The 21,226-nt window shown below is 34.9% G+C and overlaps 3 protein-coding genes across 6 annotated transcripts; all 3 read left to right on the top strand.

The window, feature by feature from the left end:
- Window positions 1–699: 699 nt before the first annotated feature.
- LOC132055364 (serine/threonine protein phosphatase 2A 55 kDa regulatory subunit B beta isoform) lies at window positions 700–8,684 on the top strand. Of its 4 annotated transcripts, none has more exons than XM_059447140.1 (14): window positions 700–821; window positions 2,631–2,734; window positions 2,829–2,927; window positions 3,178–3,297; window positions 3,631–3,840; window positions 4,556–4,647; window positions 4,747–4,865; window positions 5,004–5,127; window positions 5,327–5,450; window positions 7,229–7,297; window positions 7,381–7,472; window positions 7,555–7,632; window positions 7,724–7,794; window positions 7,912–8,684. In XM_059447140.1, exons 1-14 carry the CDS (start codon window positions 713–715, stop codon window positions 8,046–8,048), a joined length of 1,548 nt encoding a protein of 515 aa, XP_059303123.1. In that variant the 5' UTR covers window positions 700–712; the 3' UTR covers window positions 8,049–8,684. The 4 variants fall into 4 exon arrangements, with proteins under 4 accessions (XP_059303123.1, XP_059303126.1, XP_059303124.1 ...); XM_059447143.1 differs by having other exon boundaries at window positions 7,727–7,794; XM_059447141.1 differs by having other exon boundaries at window positions 3,631–3,837.
- Window positions 8,685–9,885: 1,201 nt separating this feature from the next.
- LOC132058065 (uncharacterized) lies at window positions 9,886–12,048 on the top strand. The gene is made up of 2 exons (XM_059450632.1): window positions 9,886–10,415; window positions 11,548–12,048. Exons 1-2 carry the CDS (start codon window positions 10,036–10,038, stop codon window positions 11,780–11,782), a joined length of 615 nt encoding a protein of 204 aa, XP_059306615.1. The 5' UTR covers window positions 9,886–10,035; the 3' UTR covers window positions 11,783–12,048.
- Window positions 12,049–18,513: 6,465 nt separating this feature from the next.
- LOC132055365 (dof zinc finger protein DOF3.1-like) lies at window positions 18,514–19,935 on the top strand. The gene has a single exon (XM_059447145.1). The coding sequence runs from the start codon at window positions 19,083–19,085 to the stop codon at window positions 19,647–19,649; it is 567 nt and encodes a 188-aa protein (XP_059303128.1). The 5' UTR covers window positions 18,514–19,082; the 3' UTR covers window positions 19,650–19,935.
- Window positions 19,936–21,226: the final 1,291 nt, after the last annotated feature.

Raw genomic sequence — 21,226 nt, forward strand, 5'->3', positions numbered from 1 at the left:
AAACATTTTTATCTTTCTCAAACATGAGAAAAAGTAGAAAAAGAGCTTATAAGCTAAAAAACACTTAAAAAAAGCCAATCCAACCACCCTCTTGGAGTCAAAATAAAAACCAAAATGTTTTCTTTATAATCATATATTTTTTTTAAACGAAAAATAAAATTATTTAATTGTACATGGACAAATTTAGCAATTTCTCGTCAATGCGACAGTGTGACCCCATGGGCATCACAAAGTCGGTAAAATTAGCAGGGCTTAACTAAAATAAATAAAATAAAAATGTTGATAGAAAGAGAATGTATTATTGATAGAACTTTTAGAGAGACAGAACAGTGTTCTTCGAAGACAAAAAGAAGGGCAAATTCCCTATTTTCTCCTTCCCCACTCCCATCACAGATAGCCTAATAGAAAATAGAAAAGAAAGAAAAAAGAAAAAAGAAAAATCGAGAATAATCAATCTGGAATTGCAAAGGCATTGTTTGGGAAGTTGTAATAATGTTTTAATCTGAAAAATCAGACATTTTTTTTTCTCTATGAAGTTATTACGATCGGCGATTCCTAAAAAACCTAAAACCGATCGCTTTTTCATCAAGTGATTGATTTTGTTTTCTTGTCTTCATCCAATTGTTGTTTTGTTTCCATTCGATTCGATTTGTCTCTCTTTATATCGAAGCAAAAAAATAAATAAATAAAATTTAAGAAAAAAAGGAGAAAGATGAACGGTGGTGATGACGTGGCAGCTACGGCGGGTCCACCACCGCCGCTTGAGTGGAAATTCTCTCAGGTATTTGGTGAACGTACGGCCGGTGAAGAAGTTCAGGAAGGTAAATTTTATTTTTATTTTTATTTTTTATAATTGTTATTATTATCATAGTTAAATCTTTGTTTACCTTTGGATCCGTAGTTGCTAGGGTTTTGTTATCTGTTTTTGATCAGTTATGCGGTAGTTAATTATTAAATTGTCGAATTGGAGTAAATCTGTTAGATTGATTGATTTAGCTGATTGATAACAGTATATACTGAACTGTAACAAGTTTATTGTTACTTAGATTTTGTTTTTCCTCAGTGCTTGAATCTATTGTGGTATTGGAGAATTATTTAACTTGTGTGTAGATCTAGATGATGGTTTTTTGAGTGTAGTTTGTCATTGTTGAAGTGTAGGTTTTTGACTTTGATGCAATTCACTTATATTTATTTGGTGCTTACAAGTGTTGGAACTTTATGTATGCACAAATGTAAATCACGAGGGTGTGGTTGTAAGTAGCTATTCAGTCATGTATTACCACTCTGCAATGGCCAGTATTGACGCGGTCACACGACATTATTTTAGCCCCACGGACTAAGCTTTTGAGCTTTGAGGTATAATGTTTGGACAGCAGCCTCATTTCGAACCAGTATGGAAGTATGTATCGGTAGAGATATGTCAGGTAACTCAATAATAGACGTCTCCTTTCGCCTAAATTGTGGGGATTTGATGTCGCTCATGGGATTTGAGCCTTGATTCAGATGTGTTTACCATAACATGCATATATAATAGACTATCCCAAAAGAAGATTTTATTGATGTCTATTTTGCTGCAGCATAGTGAAAGGTTGTTACTTTCTTATAGAGTACTTCAATTTGTCGTATCAAAAGTCTATTAGTTTATCTTTTAAGACTCCCATTAGACTAGTTTCAATCTGCTCTCTTGGTTTCTAGATGCATAGACATGTCTGTGAAGATGCGGATTACCTGCACCTTGACAGAAAGACCCTAGTAAGCTTCACTGTTCTCTGGGAGTGACTTTGGGCCTTTCCTGCGCAGCTTAGGATCAATTCATCATTGAGAACATTAACCCAAAAAAGACTAATATTGTGGTGTTCTAACAGCGGCAAATCAAACAACTATATGCAATGCCTAGGGGAGTGGTTCATTCCACTCTTGATGTTTGGGTCAGTACTCAATGTAGATTTCTATAATGGTTGTCCTTTTGTAAACTAGGTTGAAGAGAGCATCCAAGTGGAGTAGGTTTAGGCTGAATGCTTCTGACACTTGTAGATTATATCCTTTTGCTTTAGCTTCCCCATTTTTAAGACTGTTCTGATGTGAGAGTAGTAAGTTTCATGAGCTACAGTTCCCTATATGTACAGTTTCTTGTTTAGGCTCAAGCATTAGATTTTGATTTTGCGCCTTTAGATTTTGATTTTGCGCACTGTCGGTGCTAGCAAACATTCAGTTGTTTCGTTCATATTTTCTTTAAGCCAGCAATATGTTGTATGGAGATGAAGGGAACAGAAAATAATGCTCGTAGAACCTGTACATGAATTCATCTCTATGATACTTATCTGGTGCTCCATGTTGTATGCCATGGTTTGACTAGTAACAGTGGGCAGTTCATATTATCTGAAACAGTTTCGTAGTTAACTGTTGGACTGTGATAGGACCTGTAGTGAGCTTAATTTAGAAACAAAATTTTTAAATCAACTTTGTAGTGCAAATTAATTTTGAAGTGCCTGGATAATGCAGCTGTACCATTTTCGGTTGCAAGGGGAGTTTGCAACTATGAGAGCATGTGCTTTGCTTTCTCCGTGAGATGTTCAGGACACTTATTTTTTCGAAACTCATGATGTATTTTCTCATCTTTATTGTTGTAGTTGATATCATCTCCGCGATTGAGTTCGATAAAACTGGTGACCATCTTGCTACTGGAGATCGTGGGGGTAGGGTGGTATTATTTGAAAGGACTGATACAAAAGAGGTGGGTTTCTTCACAGTGCAGTTCCGAAGATTTATTAAAATGTGGAGGCTGTTTCCTCTGATCATGTCTCTCCTTTTGCATTGTCTTACTTTAGAATATTGGAAGTCGGAGAGAGCTAGAGAGAATGGACTATTCAGTGGGTCGGCATCCAGAGTTCCGCTACAAGACAGAATTTCAAAGCCATGAACCTGAGGTATTTGGCAGTTCTTTGTTGTTCGCCCTTCTTTATGCTTCCTTTTTGGTGTGATGAAAGAGTAAGGAGAATCTTATTTATCTGTTTCTTATGTATTTGTCAATTTGGACTGCCACTTTCCTGTCCACATGCAACTATGAAGGGGTGAATTGCCTCCTGCTGTTATTTCTCATTCTCCATTTGCTTTGCTTTCTTTCTTTTCTTGCTTCAAATAGTATTCTAACTTCTTCCATTGCATCTCTCTGTTCAGTTTGATTATCTCAAGAGTTTGGAGATTGAGGAGAAAATCAACAAGATCCGTTGGTGCCAATCGTCTAATGGTGCCCTCTTTCTTCTATCTACCAATGACAAAACCATAAAGTTTTGGAAGGTAACTTAGTTCATCCAACTTTCTTTTCTATGGTTCCTTAAATTCAGTGTGACTAGCTTAGTTTATTCTGTTAAAATAAAAATGAGTAGTATGCTTCTGTACATTCCATGTCTCAATATACATTTTTGCTGTTGCATTGATGAGCAGTATTTATTGTTAATTTAAATGTGGCGGGGAGCTATTCTGATTGTTGTTGAGATGTTTACTAGTTGAGAGTTCACATATTTTGCATTTGAAATTGTCTACCTGTGAAGCACTCCTCTGGTGGCTATCTTTTTTTGTGGGTTCCTCATCAATGTGCTAAGGTGTTCTCTACTTCTTTTGCTTATTCAGGTCCAAGAGAAGAAAGTCAAGAAGATATCTGATATGAATATTGATCCTTCCAGAGCTGTTGGAAATGGCAGTGTGGCCAGTTCTAGTGTTTCTTCCAGTCCAAAGCAGTGTCTTGCAAATGGGGATTATGCAGATAGATCTTTGAATTGCTTGAGCAGTGATTTGTCGTTTCCACCTGGGGGCTTTTCCTCATTACGTTTACCTGTGGTAGTTGTACTTGAGCTATATATGTCCTGTATGTTCGGTTGTTATGGCATGTCAAGTATGTTTGTGTGCTTTACTTTTATCTACCAAGTATGTTAATTAGTGTCTGTGATCAATGTATTTTTTAGGTTACCTGGAAAAGGAGATGCCATGAACAATGTCATAAAGATTCACGTTAGATATTAGAAAGTTTTTTTTATTCCTTGCCCCTCCAAAAAAAAAAAAGAAATAGAAATAGATCTCATGAAGTCACTGCTTGAGTGGAACAATGTACATGGTGTTTCTGGACTCCTGGTTATTCAGAAGATTGTTTCTTCTAGTCTCTGCTAGTTCTAGTGGTTGTCTGTAGTCTCAAAAACAAGTACTTATAGTTAACATAGGTAATTGTGCACCCAAGCTATGATAGAGGGTGAAAAACTGACATTACAAGCTAGGACATTCTATGTTCATGTGTTATGTGCTTTTGTAAATGTCTTTGGTTTCTCTCGCATGATATGGATACACAGACATGGTTTGTTTTATCTTCAAATCCTCACCCTTGGATCGTTGGAAACTTTTGCGCTTTCTGTGCCTTAAATTTATTCCTCTTGATTGGTAGAAGAATTTAGGTACTCCACTGCATCTCCTTTCCCTAAGACAGTTGTTACCTTTATAAACTTGACATGATGTCCTCGTAATTGCTCTTTATTTCGATCTAAAAGCTTTGGAATGTTAATTATAGGTTACAAGTAATGAGACCAGCCTTGTTGCAAGGTGCAGAAGAGTGTATGCTCATGCACATGACTATCACATCAACTCTATTTCAAATAACAGGTGAATATATTACTCCTGTAGTCCTGGATTGCCCTGCTGTTTTTTCTGGTTTATGAGACCCCATTGTAATTTGTCTGGCCTTTTGTCTTTTCCGTTCAGTGATGGCGAAACATTTATATCGGCTGATGATCTCCGGATCAACCTTTGGAACTTGGAAATAAGCAATCAGAGTTTCAATATTGTTGATGTCAAGCCGGCAAATATGGAAGATCTAACTGGTAAGTTTTTCCTCAATTCCTTTGTAGCGGGCACCTTAACTAGGTCATAAAATTTATTCTCATTTCATATAATTCTTTAAAATGTGTTGTGTTATTTCAATAGATGCTTAGACCTTAACCATATTTTATTTATTCCAGAGGTGATAACTTCAGCAGAGTTTCATCCTACTCATTGTAACACGTTAGCTTATAGTAGTTCAAAAGGGTCAATTCGTCTCATAGATCTCCGGCAGTCAGCTTTGTGCGATTCACATTCTAAATTGTAAGTTTCAGTCTTCCCTTTATTTCTAATTGTCATCGCCTGGGGATTTTTTTCTTCTTTAAATGTGTTCTTGTCCACCAGAAGATGTGAAAGATGGATGAAAATATTCTGGAACAGAGCTACTACTTTTGCTAAGGATATATATGCATTTCAAATTACTTCCCGATAGCGTTATAAAATATTGGTTCCTTGTATGCAGGTTTGAGGAGCAAGAAGCACCCGGTTCAAGATCATTTTTCACCGAGATAATTGCTTCAATTTCAGATATTAAATTTTCTAAGGATGGAAGATACATACTCAGCCGTGACTATATGACCCTAAAGGTTGGTCCCCTTTACTTTAGTTTCACAATATCTTTAGTGGAGTATTTGTCATTTGAGAGCTGCACCAATTGGAGTGTGCTTCACATTTATGTTTCTCACTTTGTAGAGGGCACTGTTTGATCTATAAACCTTTGTACAAAAAGCGTAGTTCCAATAAGGTGGTATTAGCATAACTCATGGCATGCTCTATGGCCCTAATTGTGCACATTATCAGCTCTTTGTTTTATTTTCATTTCTAATAGTTATTATCCCCTATGATCTGATGGAGAACCCCACCCAGTTGATATTGTGTTGAACTTGGTTATATGATATGGAGTGCTGTCAAGTGCATTTGAAGTCCTCATAGGATTATTCTGGAAAAGAACATTTATGAGCTTCTATGCGCTCAATGTGTTCATGTTCGTGGTGCTTCCCGAGTTCTCACTGTATTTTTATTAGTTGATGGGGTGTTCACGTTTGATCCTTATATTTCCTTTTGGCCAACTTTTGCATTCAGAATTTCTTTTTTTGTGCTAGTTGTGTGTTCCTAAGAGCTTAAATTTTATGATAGATCATTAAAAGCTGCCAGATTTTTTCTAAATCGACCTTGGTAGAAACATCTTGTTATCCTGTTGTTCAATCTTCTCTCCTCAGTTCAGTGTGGTGGTTTGGGAATCAGTTTCTATCATATACTCCCTCTATCCCAATTTATGCGGCACACTTTCCTTTTTAGTCCGTCTCAAAAATAATGTCACATTTCTATATTTAGAAACAATTTAACTTTATGGGATGATTTAGAGCCACACAAATGTCTAAGACTTGTTTTGGACCACAAATTTCAAAAGTCTTCCTTTCTTTCTTAAACTCTGTGCCTAGTCAAATGGTGCCACATAAATTGGGACGTAGGGAGTAATTGGAAGTACTCAAAGTTCCTTGACCTCTAATTTTTGAATTTTGGTAGTTGATGAGTACTTCTTTCGTTGTTTATGCGCTTTATTGCCTTTGAAGACAAATTACTATATATTGAAATGGAATGAACCTGAATAGAGTGGAAGGGATACAGATGACTTATTTAGCATCCTCTATCCTCCCCCCTCCCGCTCTTTTAAATTTGGAATTGAGGTATGAAATATGTTTGATTGATTGGCTTTGCTTATTATTGCTTTCATATCTTGTCATTTTATATTTTTTTAGCTAAAGAATTCATGTGAAAAATAGTTTCTATATCAGTTAGCTTGTGGGGAGATATAATTGAAGCGCAACATCTTCCTTTTAAATTGAGTGGGGTCATATTGCACTGCATTTAATGTATTAAATTTGATATCTGCTGCCGTAGGTTCTCTCGAAGACCTAGGTGTAAAAGGAAGGGAATGATTGATAAGCTCGATCTCCCATATGATTTAGTTTGAACTACTATCTTTTCTCAGAGAAGATCGATTGCCTGGAAGAATCTAATTAGAGTCTTGTACTTCGATTATCATATGATTTTGGGGTAGTTACATTATTGTTCCTTCTTTTCAGGCTGCTTTGTCATGCTTTATTTGGTATTTTGTCTATAAACCTTTGTGGGATTACCTTTGGGTATGTTGTTGTTAGTTCTATTTAACACGGGGCCCTCCAATGTTTGATGCTTGTGTGTTTTTGCTTAAAGTAGATCAAGACCAGGAATTCTGTAACTTAAGTATAGTTGTTGCTAGTTGTTTTTGAGCTGGGTCTTCCATGTGTGTTTTCTCTTTCCCATCTTTATCAGTGGAATTTCTTTATATGGATTTGTTACTGAACTCACCTTGCCTTTTCAGCTATGGGACATTAATATGGATTCTGGTCCAGTATCAACCTTCCAGGTTCATGAATATTTGAGACCGAAGGTGATTTACCATATGCATCCAAGATGTTACTTGACTATTTTTCGTATATCTCTTAGCTGATCATAGATTCGTTTTACCGACAGCTATGCGATTTATATGAGAATGACTCCATCTTTGACAAGTTCGAGTGTTGCCTTAGTGGTGATGGGCTGCGAGTAGCTACTGGATCTTATAGGTGTGTAGAGTGTCACCTGTTTTGTTTTTCCCTTTATTCATCACCTCTGATTTGTTTCTTAAAAACCATACTCTGATTTCAGCAATCTTTTCCGTGTCTTTGGTTGTGCCGCGGGGACTACTGAAGCTACTACACTGGAAGCTAGCAAAAACCCCATGAGGTACCTATATCTTGTTTCCTTCATGTGAACATATTTGGATTTATATGTTGTTTGTCTTCGTGTCTGATTGACATTGAATGTGCTCCACCAGAAGACAAGTGCAGACTCCTTCAAGGCCTTCCAGGTCCCTGAGCAGTAGCCTAACACGTGTTGTCAGGAGAGGTATGCTTACATATTCATAAATGCACTTGACAACAAGTCATTTTTATACTTCTCTTATTACCAGAAAATTTATTTCACCATAAGAAATATACCGGAGTACATTTATTTGCATCACAGGTTCAGAAAGTCCAGGAGTTGATGCAAATGGAAATTCATTTGATTTCACAACAAAGCTCCTCCATCTAGCGTGGCATCCAACTGAAAATTCAATCGCCTGTGCCGCTGCAAACAGCTTGTATATGTATTATGCATAAGTGTTAACAGAGGAGGAATGTAGCTTTCTTGGATGGCATTTTTTCAGGTTGCTTTTTGAGAAATGTTTTCTTCAGAAGCAGCTTGAGGTTCTACCATTTCACTTCCAGATGCCTCGCCAACCTGTAACATGCTTTTGATGTCAAGGTCCAGAACTGGATGAAAGACTCCACATGAAGCAACTTTGTCTTTGTCAGCATATTGATGACCTCACATTCTTATCCCCTACTCGTTTTCTGCTTCACTCTTTGAAATTTGTTATTATATTGGGTTGAAGTAGGGAAAGAATGTCGTAGTTCTCCTACAAGCAAAAACTAATGGATGTGCAAAAATTGCCACTAGTTTTTAAGGTAAATGTAGTTCTTACTGGAAATGTTGGTGGAAAGGAGCTGCTGCTAACTTGCAGGGCGTTTTAGCTTATTTTCTTGGATAGCATTATTTTTTGTAGGATAAATCAGTGTGCCTTTTGTTATAGATTATTAACTAAAGTAAATTTTTTCTGTAAAACAAGTTGAAGGGCACTGACATTTGTTTACCTGTATTTTTTGTTTTTGGGAAGTGAAGTTGGCACTGTTAAGCTTGTCATCCCCTTACAGAATGTCAGTGTTTTAACATTCTAATATTCATATTAGACTGCAGTTGGTAGTTTGGTAATTTTGCTTTGCTGCCAGAGCCTTGTGATGGGAACCGAATAATGAACTGGCGAACATTTTTTGACATAATTGATAATTGTGTTGGTGATCATATCATATCCTGTTTTTGCTGCTGCACATTTCTTTCAACATGATCCGTGAATCATATAAATAGATTGTATTCGTTGTCAATATTGCTCGTGCTCGTCTTACCCTTATTTGAAATAAAATTAACCGAAGCACATGTCATCAAATTGCCGTGTCGCATATTTCAAGTGTGAATTTTGTCACCATCGACCTGAATATTGCTATCACTAGAGGCTGTTTAATGCAAAAGAAAAGTTATTCTCATCTGTCGTATCGAGTAAATTAGTACTCGAGTCCCTATTTCGTCCTTTATAAATCAGTACATTTTAGCCAAATAAATTTGGTCCGCATTAACCGTCGACTTAGGAATTCATGAAAACATTAAAATTTGAAATAGCCGTGTTTGTTAATATCTTTCCTATTAGGTTTCAACCACTAAAGAAGTTGTGATAAACTAGGATTTAATCAGAAGATTTATTAAAGAAGGAAGCTAGGATAGAGAAGGTGTTGCTCTCGTTGGTAGCAGGTAGCTAGAGCATCTTGTTATCGGTCCCATTCCTATATAGACAGAGTAATCCTGCCAGCGTGGTACACATGGGAAAATAATCATAAAGAGAGTAAAATTACTCGCCATGGTAAAAACTAATATATGGAGTTCTCTGTCACCTCCCGTGGTAAATATTTTCATTCGTTATTCTTGTAATATTTACTCCATAAGATATAAAAATGGGCTGTACTAAAGTATTCTCATCGGTGACCTTACTTCCTTTTTAATTCATTCTGGTGGAAAAAAAAAATGTACATAATCAATTTATAGTTTTCATTTTCTTGGAATTTTTTAATTTTGCCTATGATCATTCTCTTTTTGTGTAGGTAAATATCAGATTATAGGGTATCATTGTCGCAATAATTAACAAGCAAATCTTTCATCCTTATGTTTATATATCTCTTTTTCAAATATTATATTTTGTTTGTGATTATAAATTAGTAAAAATATTAGACATATTTAATTTCAAAAGTTTGGTTTTTTTTTTTCCCCTTCCTATACTTGCATTACATGTGTCAAACAAATCTTGAACGTCATAAAATGTACGCCACGTTAATATCGACTCACCAGTTGGATCGTATAGAACATACCCTTCCTGTTGAAGTAATTAAGTCGGTCTCAAAGCTTCATATTTTCCCTATATCTACCATTACTCATAGCAACTACTGTTCAATTCAAATAACTGAACATTTAAGTAGTATATCATTCTCAATTCTCCCAGCTATGGCTCTTTTACAGAAAGTAACCACAACAACTTCCCGCCCTGCTTTAATCTCTTCCTTGAGGTCACTTTCTTCAAGTACACCGGCAGCAGCCGGAACTTCACAGGCCCCGGCAACGAAACCGTCAACATCGCCGGCGCTACCTAAAGCAGCGGAATATGTGATTTCTAAGGTAGATGATCTTATGAATTGGGCCCGACGTGGCTCCCTCTGGCCTATGACTTTCGGGCTGGCTTGTTGTGCTGTTGAGATGATGCATACTGGTGCGGCTAGGTATGATTTGGATCGTTTTGGTGTTATTTTCCGGCCCAGCCCGAGACAATCTGATTGTATGATTGTTGCTGGTACTCTTACCAATAAGATGGCTCCTGCCTTACGAAGGTGACTTTCTAATCAGTCGGGCATTCTTTGGTTTAAAGCTTCATATAAATATTTTCTTTCTACTCATATACCTCTGTTTCGGGTATAGAGTCATGCACTAATATAAACAGATAAAGTTTACATACTCCTCCTTCAATTTATTGTGAACCCGTTTACATAATTTGTGAAAGGATCAATAGACTTTTGAAATTTGTGTGATCTTTCGTTTCGAAAATATATATGCTGGAAACAGAAATTACCTAAAAAACCAGAAATGAAGAAGAAAGCTGAAATTAATCCGAACCTACTGAATTCACATCAGAGTGTTTCCTTAAGAAACTTAATTCCCTCCTGGTATTTCTAGTACCCGAGATTATATTTCCCGAATAGAATGGATTACCGTTACTGGCGTAGCGTGTAGCGGTACTTCAAACACTAGTATTCAACGAACGCAAAGAACAGTTGTATCATACTTCTAACTTACTTCGTAATGCAGAAAGAAGGAGAATATTTTAGGAAAATCTGTGGGACAGGTCAGGTATTTATAGTCAACAATTTGGGTATCAACCCGTGCGGAAATGCCTGTTCGTTAAAAGCAGTTTCCATTAGGAATTACCGGAATTTATGTAAATTGTTTCTCTACATAGTAAAGGATCGATCATTCTGTTTAAGAACGGTCTTAAAAAGAAAAATGTTCAAATAAGCTGGAAGTTGGAACAGAGAAAGTAACTAACTGATGCACTATTTAGAAAATCGGAGTTTAATATAGGAAATTGAATGTTGTTTTGCTAATTGCGGAACATTATATTGTACATAATATAACGTGAGACAGGGACAAGAATCAATGTATTAGTAGTACGTTATATATAAGTGTACCTAAAGATAGAACTTCTCTTAAACTTGGCAATCCTTGCACGGCAATCCGTGTATTGTCGATCGCCTCGTAACAATTACTGCATTATCATCCACCATATAACAATACATGATATCATAATTTATTGCATAAACAATCGAACGTAACTACACTGCATTTAATGTATACTGTGTTGTTCGTTAAATTGTGTTGTGCATTATTACTAGAAAGAAATATTAAGAAAATGTAACATGAGTTGATAGTTTGTGTTTTGATCAATTTGTTTGAATGAATTTGTAGGGTATATGATCAGATGCCAGAACCGAGGTGGGTGATATCGATGGGGAGCTGTGCGAATGGAGGTGGTTATTACCACTACTCATACTCAGTGGTGAGGGGTTGTGATAGGATTGTTCCTGTTGATATTTATGTACCTGGTTGTCCTCCCACAGCCGAGGCCTTGCTCTATGGCATTTTGCAGCTTCAGAAGAAAATTAACCGCCGCAAAGATTTGCTTCATTGGTGGAGCAACTGAGATTGATGATCGATCTCAGCCCTCTCATCAGTTAGGAATTAGGAAGGAAAAAGTTCGGAATTAGGGTACTTCAGAGTTTTGGGTGGTGGTTTTTGATGTTTGTATCTTACAAATGTTATGTACTCTGAGCTGTGTATGCCATAGTGCGAAGCAGAGGAACAATATAGCCATAGTTCTAGGCTTCTAGCACAATCTGTTTTATCATGTGTAAACTAGAAAATAGTGGTGCCAGCTGCGATGTGATATATTATGTAGTATCTATAAAGATGTTAATGTTATGTAGTATCTATAAAGAAGATGTTAATGTTCTCTCTCTCTCTCTCGATTTGGCTTTCTTAATTTACCTTTCTATAATTAAATATGTAACTTAATTTTAAAATTTTCTTTTTATCCTTAATTAAATGATTTATAGCAATACAAATATCACAAATTTGTTTTAAAACACAAATTTTAGAGTCTTTCTTTTTTAAATTTTGTGTTAGAACTTAACGGAGTCAAATAAATTGAAACGGAGGGAGTAGCAAATGTTGATGTGACTTGCGAGTACGCTTGTTGCTACATATGAATTTGGTTCGGACTCTGGACCATGCAAAACTTAGATTAGTTACGGTTGCAAGATATCTTGCAGAGTCGATATCAATTGAGATATTACTATCTGTTGTGCCAATATGAATAACGAATTTAACTTAAAGATAACATTTTTTACACTGACAATGTAAAGTAACATGTTGTAACAAGTTCTCATTTGGCAGTCTATTTATTTGATGCACTTAGTAGGAAAACTTAATTGTAGTCATCGTCTTTGTTTTGTGACCAGATGCTGTATATTTTTCTTATAGAAGTCGAACTCATTAATAACACGGTAGACCTGAAAGAGAGTAAAAGAATAATAACATGCCACCTCAAGCGCCATGATATATGACATATCAGGACTAGTGTTTATGAAACTGTTTCGCGATTCCCAGTTGGAACCAAATGAGGATTACGGATTACAAAGATGGTTACAAATTCACATGATAAATTCAGCAGTTTTTGTTAGTAAGATCTTGCACGGATATACACCAAGAAATTTACTATTTGTTTTGTCTCAATATATGTGATACTCTTTGCTTATTGATTTTTAAATTTTTAATTTTAACCTTAAATTTTGACATGAAGTCTTTAAATTTTAAAATACAATTTATATATTTAAAAATTATATAAAAAAGTAAATCAAGCCCTCTTCCAATTTCCAATCCGGATGAAACAGCAGACCTACTAGTACTGACAAATGTAGAATAGAAGATGAAACCAAATGGGTCCAGTCTGTCCCCTGCACTGCACCAAAAATGCAAATGTCCTTTTGTTTGTTGTGTTAGTCACTTTTGTTGGTCATTGACTTTGCTGTTTTGCCATCGCTGAATGGTGGATGTTACTATTAACCACAGTCCCACACTCCCACTAAGCTATCGCCATTTTTTCTGACATTAACCGAACGAATTCACACAGTGGGAAAACTGTAAAGAATCAGAATTTCATATGAATTCACAGTGGGAAAACGAATTTCATACACCCTCCTCCGTCTCAATTTGTATGATACTTTTTATTTTTCGAGAGTCAAATAAATTGTTCGTTGATCGTAATTTTTTCATGTCTTTTAAATAATTTAGATCATAATATTAATTATGGTGATTTATATTACTTTTTACTAATTTTTAAATATATAAATTTTATTTTAAAAAATTTAATGATTCTATGTTCAAACACACGATCAAAATTAAGAAGTTTGATTCTTGAAAAACGAAAAGTATTAAATAAATTGGGACAGAGAAAGTATAGCACTAACTCCGCGTTTTTAAACATCAAATTCTACCCTTTTCAGTCCTCCGCGAGAAAATCAAAAGGCGGTGAAAAGAACCAATTCTTAATGGGACTTTGTTGGATGTAATTTATACGAAAACAAAGTAAGTGCGATGGTGATGGTATATAGTGAGAGCAATACTATTACTCCCCTTGTCTTAATTTATTGTTCGGGTTCCAAAAAGAATGTCATCTTTCTATTCTTAGAAAGAGTTTAACTTTTAAATTTCACTTTTATCCTTAATTATTTACTCGGCGTTTAGCCATGAAAATCAAATATTTTTTTACTTTATTTGGAATTTTAAAGTTGGAGTTGTGTTTGTTATAGTTTACAAAGATATTTGGTTATTTGAATGTACCGTGAAATAAGGTTTTAGGTGTTCTTCCTATTTCAAGTACAATTTCAAGTTGTGAAAATATTTTCCAAAAAAAGGTAAAAAAATTTCATGGCCAAACGGGTTCTTATAGTCACACAAGTAATTCATTCCTTTCTTTTAAAACTTTATGCCAGATTAAATGGTATCACATAAATTGAGTCGAACGAATTAACAAAAATGAGATTATTGCAAAATATGAGAAAAACTATACGTGAGTCATATCCTGGTAAGCAAAATCATTAAATCAAAGTGGATAATGGAAATTCTGAAGGCATGTCTATGGGCCTATGGCTACGAGATAGTATGCCTAAGGGAAGGGGAACTTTGAGAGGCCACGCTAACTCAGCCGTGTTTTACGCGGGGTTTTGACACTGACACTTACCCTAGCGAGGACATATCTAAAAAATTTGCCCCATTTTTCTCACTTCCTTGTACACACGGATAAAATGGTCTTAGATAGCTCATACAACTTACGATTTGGACAAAAAATAGTCTTACAAAAATCTTTTACTCATCATCTACAAAAATAGTAAAAATAACATTATGTAATGGACTATAAAAATAACATTATGTAATGGACTATAAAACCAAATCTCTGCTAATGGATTTGGGATTGGGTGGGCAACCATATATCGCTCTTTGCCTATATAGATTGACCCCTCTGTATTCGGGAAAAAATTATCCCGAAGATACTATGAAATAGATGTTAGATTAATTATAATTAAGTGAGATCTCATATAATTGACACATTTTATGCCTTTATTATTTTGAAGCTTCTATTAGATGTCCTCTACCATAATATAATCAAATCCAAGATTATAAATAGTTAGGCTCGAAAGCTATTGTGCTCTCTAACGTCTATTCTTTTCCAACAATGTGTTAGAATCTAGCAGTACACAATATGGATTGTCAATCCAATTTCAACTATTGGAAGAATTCGTCAAGAAGATGCAAGCCACTAGCAATGCACCTCTGCAACTTCCTGCTAGGCATGAAACTACAATATTTAATTAGATACCTCTATTTTACAAGTTAAAGAAAAAATACAAAAACTCGATAAGAAAAACCCCATTCGCTGCTATCCTTTTTCTTTCCTATTGAATATGTTGAAAGGACTTCACTTCTATCCGCTGATTCTTTTTTTTTTTCCCCTTAAAAAAAAGGCTCTTTTTACATTTTAGATTTTAGTTCCCCTTTTGGCAGATCAATACATTGAGAGCCCCTAACTTTGACAATAAATTTTATTTAGACATCCGGACTATAATATATCTTTATTAGACATTATCGATTTAAATTTTGAAAAAACATTTTGCCCGTGTTCTCAAGCATCTATTATGTAAATTAGTTAGCGCATAAAATATATCACCTTATTTAATTGTATGCACTCAATATGCCGTAAAAGCTGGAGCATGTTGCAATTGATGTTCACGTGTATAATTAAAAGAGGTGGTATAGTTTATGTTATTAAAGTTTATCTAAGTGATGAGCGTTTGAGAACACGCGAATAAACTTTTTCAAAATTTAAGTTGAAAATTGTCTAAAAAAAATACTTTATCATTGTATAAATCATAAGATGCTAATAAAAATATAAAAACGATAAATTTCAACGTTTTCAATTTTTATTTTTTTTTAAATTTCCGCATTTATTTTTGCAATTTTCAAGTTTCACGTCGTGGCATAGTCCGCATTAGAAGTGTTGTCGCAATTATTCACATGCACTCACCATCAAGTATCACCACCTCCATTAGAACATAGTGCTCACACCATCATTGTGGGGGCTCCGCCACGTGTCCCCGGCGAGATTGGCCGTGGCTTTTCGGCCACCCAACGCTACGATTCCCCCTCTGTGGTTCGCAAATGGACGCCTCTGATTCCTCCAACAACAACCATCCAACGGCCATGATGACTCCCATCAAGTCCGAATGATGCTCACCTGTCTTATTTATTTCTGCTTCGTTCGCACGCAAGCTTTGGCTATTTTTGGCTTTTGCTGCTGCTACTGTTGGCTCTCGGCTTCTTAATAAAAATTCAGCTTCATCTTTAAGCCGAGCCGTATTTGGATTTCAGAAATTAGCGTCTTCTTTTTTTACTCATATGATAGTTAATGCCCTTAGGGGTCGTTTGGTAGGAGGATAAGTTATCCCATGTAGATGAGATTGAGTGAGATAAGGTGGGATTAATAATCCCACATAAAAGATTGAGTGGGATAAAATGGGATTACTAATCCCACACTTTATGTGGGATTATTAATCCCACCTTTTATCCCATCTACATGGGATTGGATGGGATATAAAAAACGTTATCCCACCAACCAAACATAGGATTAATTCCACTCCATTGGATTAATGATCCAGCCCATTCTATCCCTCCTACCAAATGACCCCTTAATGTATTCCTATTGAACACCCGTGCTATGAACTAAATTGAGCATTGTGTTCCTATTAAACACATGATAATGTGTTCCTTTTAAACACTTATGACTCATATTTTTGAAAAGTTTTTGTATTTTCACAAGTGTCTACTACGAAAATAAGTTAATTACATAAAATACAGATCTTTCTTTAATTATATATACACATCAATAAACATGCATATAGTTTTACATAACATGTATACAGTTTTACAATTTATTACGGTTTATGCATATAATTAAAGGAGGTGACTTATTTTATGTGGTTAACTTATCTACGTGATGGGTACTTGAGAACATGCATATATTCAGATACTGATCGAACCATGTGTAGTTAGGGTGCTAATTAAAAATATGTGTAATATATCAAAATTATCTTAAATTTTGTAGGCTCAAATATGTTATATGACATGTTGGAGTTGAAGAGTTACTAATAAATATAAGAAAGTGACATTTTTTTTAAACAAACTAAAAAATAAGAGAATTAAGAGAATTTTAGAACTAAAAATGAACGATTACTAGTTAAGATTAGGACAGCATAGCAAAAAGTCATCACGCGGATTATTTTAGGGGTAAGGAGTCAAGTTCGTATATATCTTTTTTTGACTAAGACATTTCTTAATCGTTACTACGCGACAAAATAACGCTAAAGTCTTTTGCTAAAGATGCCATTGACGTTGAGCCCCCTCAAATTTTTATTCCCTACAAAAGAACAATGTGGTTTGTCACATTTTAAGAAAAAAAATGAATGAATAAATAAGTAACCACTATTGTTTCGAGAAACTTTTATTTGTGATGGTGTTGTTTGATACTGTTTTTTTTTTTTTTTTCTAAGTTTAAGGAGAAGTGGTGAATACATGAAATACATCTACATATTATATTATATTATAAAAGAAAATCACCTCAATCATCAAATAGAATAATCAACAGTGTCGAATCACCCCCGCCCCCCGCCCCCACCCCCACCTTTTTTTTTAATCTAGAAAGTAGAAACAATAGACACGCCTTCATTATTTTTTTCCTTCTCAAAATAAGGAGAGATTTATTGCTTGTTGTTCATAAAACCATTTGACCTATGCTATATCAAATCGTTCTCCTACTTTCTGATCAAACTTATGAAATACAACATTTATTTAAATGTTCATTTTGGAAAGATCTTCAATTTTTCTCAGAACAACGATCTAATGCCAATTTATAAATGATACATTCTACTATCTAGTAAAAGTTCATGTATAGACATAACTGATTTAAGCTTGTTTTGATGTAGTAGTTTGTAAGGCTAGTGAACATTATAAAGACGAGAATTGACGTTTAGTCTCCTTGTTTGAATTTAATAGCTCTAATTACGTTGACGATTTAACAATAGAATATTAGCTTTTGGCCTGTTTCCTTCCTAGAGCAGCCAAGGCTGAAAGAATCTAATACTTATTTTTATCTTCTAGATTATTCTTTACTCCCTCCATCCCCCTAAACATTTACTTTAGCTCACAAAATTATCCTAAACTAATTTTTATTTTATAAATTTAAGAAAGTTGCCACTTATGTTTAACTATAGGCACAATATTATAACAACAACAACATATCCAGAATAATCTCGGGTCTATTATTTTTAATATATGCACAAATCACAATATTAAAAAATAAATCTATTTTTATTAACTAATAACAACTTAATAAATTATATTTTATATAGTTTTTTTAGTAAACACTAAAAAGAGTTAAATTTTTTAAAGTCGAACATCTATCGAAAATAACATTTCTATCTCCACGTGCAAAAATAACGTCTGCGTACCCTTATCCTTCCGGACTTTTACTTGTGGGACTAAACCGCTTGCTGTTGTTGTAAAAAGAGTTAAAATGACGGTTAAAGACTGCCTACCGACTTAAAGGTTGAAATTCATTTTTATAAATGAATGGCAGTGTGTCATTTTAGTAGACTCCTCTTTAGCATTTAGCCAATCCCCAATATCAGCTTGATTGAGATTTCACTAATAAACACACTATAAGTCTATAACCCTGCAAATTCCATATAAGCCCAAAAATAGTGAGAAAACTCAAACTTTGCTTCTCTCACGCGGAATTGTGAAGATCAATTCACATCATTCATTCAAACTTCATTTTCTGAAAGGTTTCAACAGAGAATTTGGGTTCAGAGTAACTGATTTGGTGGGAAAATTGGAGGTATAGATCTTCAGAAATCCGTTTCTATAAGCTGGTTTCTTATATATTCAAGAACTTTAAGTAGCCCTTTTTTGTGCTCTTACAAGTTCTTGCGTTCTTCTTATTTGTTTTTTGTTGTTCTTGTTCTGGAGATTTTCCGAGTGCAAAATATCCTGTCCTTTTTTGTCCTCTTTTAGTTCCCCTCTTCACTTTTCGCCACTTCTCAATAACTCAAAAAGGCCAGCAAACAAATCAATCGAAATTTCAACGCAATTCTTCTTTCATATAACAAACAAATCCATCAAAAAATCACTCAATTACCACAAGTTTTTAGTTTCCATTCTACTATTATCTCATCATTCTCAAGCTCAAAATTCACTTTTGAGTTACGCGACAAGTATTGTAAGTGATAGAGTGACCTAGCTGGCACGGTCCACTGAGATTCAGTTCTTTGTCGCTCCAATTCATAAAAAAAGAAAAAATCACAAACCCTTTTCATTGAAGCTGAATCATTATGCAAGACCCATCGTTTTATCCACAAATGAAACCTCAATTCCCAGAACAAGAACACTTAAAATGTCCAAGATGTGATTCACCAAACACAAAATTCTGTTATTACAACAATTACAACCTTTCTCAGCCACGTCACTATTGCAAAAGCTGTAAAAGGTATTGGACTAAAGGCGGTACTCTTCGTAACATTCCAGTTGGTGGCGGGTCCCGTAAAAACACAAAACGATCAAGTAAAAAAAACACCTCAACGACGTCGTTTAATGTTTCTTCATCTTCATCAACAAATAATCCAAAAACAGAGCCTTTTGGTATACCGGCAATTCCTACCGGGCCATTTAGTTCACTGTTGGTGTCAAACGAGGGGCAATTTGGGAATTTTCTGGAAGCTTTGAAGCCCAATAATAATAATTCAAGTTCGGGCTTGGGTTCGGGCTCGGGCTCGGGCTCGGGCTTAGATGCTAACCAACAAAATGGGAATAATGCATATTTGGGTGTTCAGAATGGTGGAGATTCTAATAATTTTTGGCCTGATCTCGCAATTTACACCCCAGGTTTAAATTTCCAGTGAATTGGAAATGCTAAAAGAATGTTAAGAGGTAGTATTAGTATTAGTATATATTTATTTAAGAGAAGGTATTTAACTTTTAAACCTTTGTTTTATTTTATTTTTATTAACATTCTTTCTTGAGTGTTGTGACTGATTGCACTCTAGTAGGAAGTATTAGTACGTAATTTACTTGTGGAGAATGTGATGAAGTGTTGTGTTATGTGCAATGTCCCCCGTTCACACGGTTAATATACTCGTTTTCAATAATGGCAATATAATGCATGTTCAAAATGTGTGTTATTTGATACTTTGTGTGTTTAAATTGTGGAAAATTTCGTTTCTTTTTTCGTTTTCTATCTTTACAAGCAATGGTTCTGCCTCACAAAGATAGGGCTAAGTTTTGCGTACACTCTGACCTGACTTGTTGGACTACACTGGGTATGTTGTTGTATTGTATCTTTTAACCAATGGTAAATCAAGAACACCATATTTGGGATTTGTACCTGTGACTTAGGGTGTGTTTGGTAGGAAGGAAAACATTTTTACGGAGAATATTTTTGAAGTAAATGATTTTGTAAATTATTCTTGGTGTTCGTTAAGTGAATAATGTGATGACCTAGCAATAGAGTATTGTCTATAATTGGTGTTGGGATCTACCAGCATTTGTTTTCTTTAGAATGTTCACATTTTTTTTATTTTTTTTTGTAAAGACAACTTTAATCCCTAAGAGTCGTTGCTACTAGATGTAAGTAAACTCCTCTAGACTATAGGGATTTGTACCTGTGACTTAGGGTGTGTTTGGTAGGAAGGAAAACATTTTTACGGAGAATATTTTCGTGAAAAGTAAATGATTTTGTAAACTATTCGTGAAAAGTAAATGATTTTGTAAACTATTCTTGGTGTTCGTTAAGTGAATAATGTGATGACCGAGCAATAGAGTATTGTCTATAATTGGTGTTGGGATCTACCAGCATTTGTTTTCTTTAGAATGTTCACATTTTTTTTTTGTTTGTAAAAACAACTTTAATCCCCAAGAGTCGTTTCTACTAGATGCAAGTAAACTCCTCTAGACTACAGGGATTGGACTTTTAGTGAAAATCTGACCAATTGTCTGAGCAAATGATTGGAGTAAGGAATATAACAAGACCTTTTGAAGTAATATAGGTTATTCAATTGGAATGAAAATTCTCGTGTTGTTCAAATCTATATCCACTCCACAACAAATGAAGAGAGTAAGGACAAAGGGATGAGTATTAAGTTATTTAGCTCATGTTATCAAGATTAAAAATTTGAATGAGCTTGAGTCGAAATTAGTGTTTGGCCATTAATTTTATTTAGCTATATATTATTATTACATGGGACACCTACTGCCTCCGCCAACACATATATTATTAGCCTGATATGTGTAAAAGAAAATTTGAAAGGTGACTGTTTTCGTTCTTTTTTGGATTATAGTTAAAATTGATTTGCTGGATGATAGGGTGGGGTGTGGTGAAATACTATTGAAGTGCTCCAGACTTGTTGCAATGTCTTAGAAGGACTAGACAAGATCTCAACGTTTGCCTTAACTAGATATTCTATCTTATCTTTTTTGCCTC

This window comes from Lycium ferocissimum, chromosome 5, assembly GCF_029784015.1.
Source record: "Lycium ferocissimum isolate CSIRO_LF1 chromosome 5, AGI_CSIRO_Lferr_CH_V1, whole genome shotgun sequence".
NCBI lineage: Eukaryota > Viridiplantae > Streptophyta > Magnoliopsida > Solanales > Solanaceae > Lycium > Lycium ferocissimum.

Excerpts from the sequence above, each read along its gene's own strand:
- LOC132055364 (XM_059447140.1), top strand. The coding sequence starts at position 713 with ATGAACGGTGGTGATGACGTGGCAGCTACGGCGGGTCCACCACCGCCG. Across the intron at positions 822-2,630 it reads CGGTGAAGAAGTTCAGGAAG|TTGATATCATCTCCGCGATT; the intron begins GTAAATTTTATT and ends TTATTGTTGTAG. Across the intron at positions 3,298-3,630 it reads AAACCATAAAGTTTTGGAAG|GTCCAAGAGAAGAAAGTCAA; the intron begins GTAACTTAGTTC and ends TTGCTTATTCAG.
- LOC132058065 (XM_059450632.1), top strand. The coding sequence starts at position 10,036 with ATGGCTCTTTTACAGAAAGTAACCACAACAACTTCCCGCCCTGCTTTA. Across the intron at positions 10,416-11,547 it reads ATGGCTCCTGCCTTACGAAG|GGTATATGATCAGATGCCAG; the intron begins GTGACTTTCTAA and ends ATGAATTTGTAG.
- LOC132055365 (XM_059447145.1), top strand. The coding sequence starts at position 19,083 with ATGCAAGACCCATCGTTTTATCCACAAATGAAACCTCAATTCCCAGAA.